A 7500-nucleotide genomic window follows, 5' to 3' on the forward strand; every position below is an offset into this window, starting at 1 on the left:
GCCATCTTGGGATTTGGGTCAACTTTCAGGTAAGCTCTGTGAGATGAGTTGTATCTCTCCCAGGGAATATTGCCGAGCGTGGGGTCGCCGGATCTAGCGAAATTCACATGAATGGCCATTATCAGTAAACTAACGTTCCGGTCAGCTTCGCTGTAGCGGGAAGAAAACATCGGGAGCAACGGCATCCCAAAATCAAACGGCACGTTTTCTGCATGAGGCACACCCATCCAAGGCTCCGTACGTGCAACGCTGAACGTTGCCGGATGGGCGAACTCGTACATGTACACGGATGCGTACTTGCTGTGAATATCAGCCACCTCGTGACTGGGTGCGTAGAACACATAATCACCAAAGACATTTACAAGTTGGCTTCTAAGTGCGAATTTGTCATTGTTGTCGGGCCATGGGGTGTACATGAATTCCACAGCACTTCGTAGTAAGTCAGCAGTACCCTTCCTATTAACAAAAAAAAAAGGAAGAAAAAGAATTAAGGAATGTCTTATTTACCACGGCTGCCACAAGAAAGGGATATATTTTGGGACAATGATTAGGACTACTGCGCGGGACTGAGGTTGCAGGATCAAAACAAAACTCCGCTTCGACCGAACCAACACTCGGGTTCTTTGAATAACTGAAGAGAAAGTGCTGCCTTTTTAATGAATGACATCTGAACTGAATGGTTAGACTCTCTGGGCTTCTCTGGGATAAGGACGATAAATCGCAGGCCCCGTCTCACAAGCCTTTAATGTTCATAACCCTGTTGGACGCAAAAGAATCCACGCCGGCACTATTCGCAAAGAGTAGGGCATGGAGTTCCCGGTGTTGTGATCTATCGATAATCCTCTGGGGTATATTGTGGTTGGGAGGCGTAAATTCTCGGAGATATTAGCTACACCAAGCTGCCGTAAAATCCGAGGGTAAAATGGAGAAGGATGCGATAATGAGGAGTCGCCATTGATAAATACGTGTTCCTTTTCATCACCATAACAGTGATCACATTGTCATGGATTTTAGTTTTTTTCAATGATTTTAATTTTTTAATTGCCTTGTTGGGAATGCCTCCAAAGTTATCCAACACTGTCACAATTTTTAAAAACGATTTATTGATCTCCCTCGTATTACAAGATTTTCTCCTCTCCTCTTTTTTCAACCGCTCCCTTTCAGAGACAACTCCCTCTATTTTGATTGGTCGTGTACATTCTCATGATTTCCGATGTAATTGTATTGTCAACAACGATTTGACCCCAAGTTCTCAATTCACACATCACTTAACACTTCAAAACGACATTATCAAAATGGCTTAACTATTGTCACGCAACCCGACACAATTCCGACAGCCTTTCAAAGGATTGAGGTCATTTCGCCTGATACCTAATTCACCGAACTGATAACTAAAGGCCGGTGGTCGCCCGAATCATTCTTTAAGATGATTTTATAGAAAGCAATTGATATACCGTATTTACTAGAATAAGCACCGCCCTCGAGTAACAGCTCCATTTGGGACAAAAAAGCAAATAAGCGCCGCCCCCAATAAGCGCCGCGGTCCCAATGCGGCGCTTAGTCGAGGAATTTCTTCAAAAGTAACTGTAACACAGCATGGGGAATTTCTTAGCATCAAAACCAATGTTCTTCAGTTCAAAGTGATTGTATTTTCACTGCTAAGCAAAATGCCGTTAAGAGTCAAACACACAATAAACCGTCAGTAATTAAGCCTCAGCTTCTCGATGAATGGTGCAAGAATTGTAATCACGAACTTTGAAGCAAAGGTCGCCGGTTAAACATCCGTCACTGTCCGTATATGTATATGGTTAGACCTTCGATTTTTTACTAGCTCTTAGCGTGTATTCCATTGACCTTATTCTGGAATAGGAATACTTGGAATAGAAGTTAGAAATCCTTCGCTTTTACGGAGATTCACATTAAAATTGTCAAACACCTGCTATTTTGATATTTCAAACATATATTTATTATCCTTGTTGCTTCAAAACGTCAGACATATCATTTTAAAAACATCACTCCACGTATTCTTATTCCGGAATAGGGTCAATCGAACGCACCCTTAGTTTTGTTATTACGAGCGGGCGAACGGGCGATCGGTAAAACGACCGACTTGCTTTCAAAGCAATGGGAATGGGGGATATAAATTGAAACTCTTTTTGGGTGCATTTCGTTTGCCACAAATTCCCCTCGAAGAAGCTTTAGGGCAATTAAAGGGGAACTGAAGGCAAAAAAAGGTATTTTTTATCTACACTTTAGACCATGCACAATAATGTTTTTAACTCTTTTTTTGGCATATCCGTCGTTTTTCCACCTAAAAAAAGTTTTCATTCCGATTTTCGGCCATCAACATTGCGGCTCAGAATGGAGGAGTCAGCGGTCATTTTTGCAGCTTATGACGTATGAAAGGGGAAGACATGCGAGAGCGCCCCATATAGAAGCAGTGTTTAGACTGATGTTTTTCGTGAATATTGAGTCCATGAAGAGACAGCAAAACTACGAAGAAAATATCCCCATATCATTCGTCACAGCAGGGTGCTGATTTAGTTTTTGAGCCCGCACTGAAAAGGCAGAAACAGGGGGAAAAGCAAAACTTCGAACGTAATTTTCCCGCAAAAAAACATAAAACCAGAGGAAATAACCCGACACACTTGACTTTACTTATGTTAAGCTTTCCAAAAACAATGTTGGAAATATTGCTGATTTTGACCTTCATTTCTCCTTCAAAAAAACAATTTGCAATTATTTCGCATGTTTTCCTGGTCTAAAACGAGTCAAAACACGAGCTCTTAACATAAGCGGATCGTTGAGAGGAAAAAGTCAATTGATGACTGCACGGGCGAACTCGGAAAAATCAAAGGAGAACTGTGAAGAAGTCGTGGATACATTCCTTACAAAATCAATCAATCAATCAATCAATCGTTTATTTACCCACGTAATGTGCAGTGAGCTAAAAAAATTGTTCAAAATACGTATGTGCTGACATGAAATAGCATTAAAATACAACGTCTATGTAACAACCAGGTTTATATATGTATTAAAAAGACAAAAAAAGTGAAACGTAAAATACGCAACTACAAATGACACAGTATAAGGGTTAAAATGTCCACTACACAAAGTAAAAGTGGAATTAAAATGATTTGTTCTTAATCAACTTCGCAAACTTGGATAGATTTCCTTTTGCTTACGACGGGTTCAAGCGAGTTCCAGATTTTCGCGGCTTGGTAAGTGAAAGAGTTCTTCATCTAGTTAAGGTTAAAACTTGGCATAGTAACTAAAGGTTAACGCCACTACCTCTTAAGTTATAATTTGAGTCTTTAAAACTAAAAAAAGTCACGGATATACCGACAATCATAGACAAAAGTACTTGGGAAGGTTATGTAAATGAGCCGCACAAGAGCTGTATTTCAACCTGCTTCTGTTAAAGCTCAAAAGAAATAGTTTCACTTTCTCTTACATAGCCCCCCCTTCCCCCTTCCCCCACCCCCTATTCAATGTTGGAAGGTGAGTGAAAAATTTCTCACTGAAACCATTCAGTTTTGCACAACATTCAAGGAGGGGAGAGGGAAGAGAAGCAATGAAGGCTTCAAAAGTGCTAACCATCCCAACAGTTTTGTCTAGGATTGTATGAGAGTAGGAAATCTGCTTTAAACGCTTAGAACTCTCGTGGTATTTGATATGTGGCTTCCATTTCTTATTCTGGACTTGTTCTTATAATGTACTTTCCAATGTATAAATAAAATCTCACAATACTGAAATTTGGTTAAAATAATCGTTTCAGACTTGCGTGACGTTTCACAACGTTACTCCACAATCCTTTCTGCTGGGGAAGTGTTTACTAAGAATGCCATAAAAAAAACATTTTTGTTGTTTGATGTTTCGTATGCGTTAAAAGATAGCTTTCTTTTTTGGAGGATGTTGGAATAATGCCAAAAACTGTTTTATTTCAATCGATTTAGCAAGAAATGGTGCGAGCAGTGCGAGAGCACTTACATTACTCCCGACTGACATCACTCCCTACATTACTCCATTTTCGACGCCTAAAATAATGCCTTTACACCACAGCTACAGATAAATTATTGAAACTGGAGTTTAAAGGGTTTCAAAGGAAATAGTAGTAGGACTTTTCATGGTCATTTCAGCTTTATTTTAGGTAAACTGCAACATTACTCCATAAAGAGAGCTTAAATGAAATATGGTATCTAATTAACCTTTGTGTATACATGGTTTGAATGGAGTAATGTTGAAAATAAGTACATACAATAATTTTTGTCCATAATCAGAAATACATTGTACGTATTCCAGTATGCTCTACATATAAATACGTTATTGTTGCAAAATGTCACATTCATTGGGCATATATTTAGCATTTTCTTATGGAGTAATGTCATGGAGTACTGGTCACATACATGTTTACTGTTGCCAAAATAGGTCAATGATTGACGGGCAATCCTACTCACGCGACGGGTGCGGAAATAGTAATCACTGTTAATTTATTTATTTAATGTGACTCTGACTAAAATGCACATGACGTTTTTAAAAGGCACTGCTCTCAACTTGGCAAAGTGCAACTGACGTCCGCCATTGTAAGAGGTTAGTCCGTGAACTCGTTTGACCTTTCAAGACCAGATTTTTGGCTTTAATTAACTACCATTGTAATCCCAAGAATTCTCATGGATTCTTGGGTCCCCACGTTGATACCGTTTAGTGAACAGTGTCGAATTTATACGAACATGGCCCCAAGGGCAGTGCCTTAAGAAGGAGATGATTCTGATCAAACCCGGATGGCAATAAGCTAAGCTCAGAGTCCACAACAAACTGCAGCACGGTAAGGGAAGTATCAGAATAATAACCTGTACCTGTAGTATCATCTGCGTAAAGCCTTAAAGACATATGAGGAACCAAAAAGTTCAAATCGTTAGTAAATATGTTAAACAAAAGAGGCCCCAAAAGGGAGTGGGAGTTTCGTTGGGATCAGTTGCTTTCTGATCTTGTTAGGAATTCGTGTTTGATTTTTATCTAAAAAAAAAATGTAGTCTGTTCCAGGCTCCCAGATAGTTGACAAAACCAAAAAAAACTGTGTGCGAAAAACGAGTGGGGTCTCGACCCAAGCCCCGCTCGTTTTTCGCACGCAATTGTTTTCGTTTTCTCGACTATCTGGGAGCCTGGAACAAGCTAAAAAGAATACGTTACCATTGGCAGGCTACACCAGGTCATTTTCAAATATCTGAAGGGTCTTCAACTATGTCAACAGCTACGAATGCCTCAGTTTGCATAAGTAAAACCAAGGATTGTTTCCAAAACTTTTCTACCTTTAAAAGGATCATGAAACATGCTGTAAGAGTATTTAGTTGCATTTTATAGATGCAAAAGAACCAGGTGAAAATAATCACCAACCGGTGTTTTCGGCTACTTTAAACTTTTTACGAGCTTTTTAAAAGCTTATGAAGTACCAGAGGATAGCCATTTAGCTAGGAAAGAATGAATTCGTCTTTGATTCTTATCGTAAAGGAATGCTTCACTGTTCAACTACAACACGGTGATACCGAAAACATCTGGATATATCTCGACTTTGTCTTTCACATTTAAGCTCCTCTTAAATATGCTACAAGTATACCTTATAGGTATTGAATTCGACTGAGTGATTGACAAATTTGCATATTCTGACCCCTAACGATAGTCACTTATACCCTTCGCATATCCACGACTAAAAATCGAACCTATGACCGTTGCGTTACATAATTAAGTTTCCTGGAAGCGAGGCCATTCAAGCGCATAGTAATTTCACAAGTGGTGTCAAAAGGAGTGTGACTAATGTGCGAGCCAGCGAGCCGGAGCCGCGAGCCACGATCGCGAGCCTATTTTTGCGAGCCACTGTTTTTGACGTTTTTTAGATATTTAAAAATGTAGAGCACTTGCCCACTTGTTACTGAAGACTTACCTGGCTATCATTATCAAGATGATCGGGTCAATCGAAGCTTGCACAGTATTTTCGCGATCAATTTTAACAAGAGACTTGTTAGATAGATTTTTTTCCTGCGCCAAAACCAATGAAGAAAGATGATTCTCACAAACATTCCTGTCAGTTAACAGAAAGGGACTCTATACAGCAATGAATTATTCGAAAACTTAAGTATCCAGTCTGCAGTATAGCCCTACACGCTCACTGGGCGGTAAGTACGTCATGTATCCGTACTTAGGCACCAGGCCAGGTTTTCAGTACAAGATGGCTCCGAAAGTGACAAAAGCTCCTGCTGTTTGGAAAAAAAGGCTCACTTTGGCGAAAAGAATTTCAGATAGTTCGGCATAATTTTGGGAAGCAGAGCCTGATTTTTAATGTCTGATGCATTTAACATCGCCCAACATTTTGAGAAGTGGGCACCACGGAAACAGCACTGAAAAATACGGCAATGAAAAAAGGTACGTTACTTCATAATTTCAGACGGCCCGGCCATATCGGCAGATCGTTAAAACGCTGTTATGCCCTTTTTTGGATTTTTTGGCGGGAATCTTTTGAGGCGCTCAAAAAGACACTCGCGGCTTCCGGCTCAGGCTCGCAGGCTCGCAAAATAGCCTCCCCCCGTTAAAAGTCTTTCGGCACTTTTTTAAATCCACCCTTGCCAACTGAGAAATAACGGAAGAATCACGGTTTCTGTGGACTAGAATTTTCTTACCTGTTACTTTCAGAGTCCGCGAAGCTTGTCAGAAATGATTTGAACAAAGCTGGGCTCACTCCGTTGCTTATGCTCTGCATGAGATGAAATGAATTGTTAACTAAAGTAGCGAGAAAAGATGAAGCCTCGTGGCTAGTAAAACACATCATAAGCGGGACTTTTATGAATTTTCCTTGCTGTCGCAAATTCGTTGGTGTATCATGAAGAAAATTGCTATCCACGACCGGTGCAAAGTTAATTTCAAGAGTAAGTCTTTGAGGGATTAACTGTGCGGCAGTGTGAACCTCCGTGGCTGTTTTCCCACGTATGCAATCCACCATAATGTTGTGATTGCTGCTTGGACAGCTTAGCTTATGAGCAAGTTCTTTAGTGGAGCGAAGGCCAAAAGAACTTGGCTGAGTCGCGAAGGGGCTCAAATCCACCCCGCTCTCTGCAATTGCTTGCTGAAAAAGATCTTTAGACAGAGGAGATAACAGGTGAAGGCCAACACTAGATCCACCAGCGCTTTCCCCAAATATTGTCACTTTGTTGGGATTTCCGCCAAAATTGGCAATGTTCTCCTTGACCCACTTAAGTGCTTCCACCTGATCCAGCATTCCAAAATTTCCAGGAGCTGCGGAGTCTCCTGTCGTCAAGAATCCAAACGGACCGAGGCGATATTGAATTATCACGACTACTACTCCCTGAAGGGCGAGAATGTCGCTCTGAAAGGCAATAGCCGATCCAGACTGATATGCCCCACCATGAATATAAACCATCACCGGTAAACTCGAGCTGACGTTCGGGGAATAGACATCAAGATACAGACAATCTTCACTGTAAGAAAAAT

The 7500-nt window shown here is 40.6% G+C and overlaps 1 protein-coding gene across 1 annotated transcript in view; it reads right to left on the reverse strand.

The window, feature by feature from the left end:
- Positions 1-7500, reverse strand: part of LOC138038540 (neuroligin-4, X-linked-like) — a 10910-nt gene that overhangs the window by 2997 nt on the left and 413 nt on the right. Inside the window, exons 1-2 of the mRNA XM_068884474.1 lie at positions 6672-7500; positions 1-456 (exon numbers count right to left, since the gene is read on the reverse strand). The exon at positions 1-456 is cut by the window's left edge and continues 2997 nt beyond it; the exon at positions 6672-7500 is cut by the window's right edge and continues 413 nt beyond it. Coding sequence (XP_068740575.1) covers positions 1-456; positions 6672-7500 — 1285 coding nt within the window. The remainder of the gene's footprint in view (positions 457-6671) is intronic.

Source organism: Montipora capricornis, chromosome 1, assembly GCF_036669925.1.
Source record: "Montipora capricornis isolate CH-2021 chromosome 1, ASM3666992v2, whole genome shotgun sequence".
In the NCBI taxonomy this organism is placed as follows: domain Eukaryota; kingdom Metazoa; phylum Cnidaria; class Anthozoa; order Scleractinia; family Acroporidae; genus Montipora; species Montipora capricornis.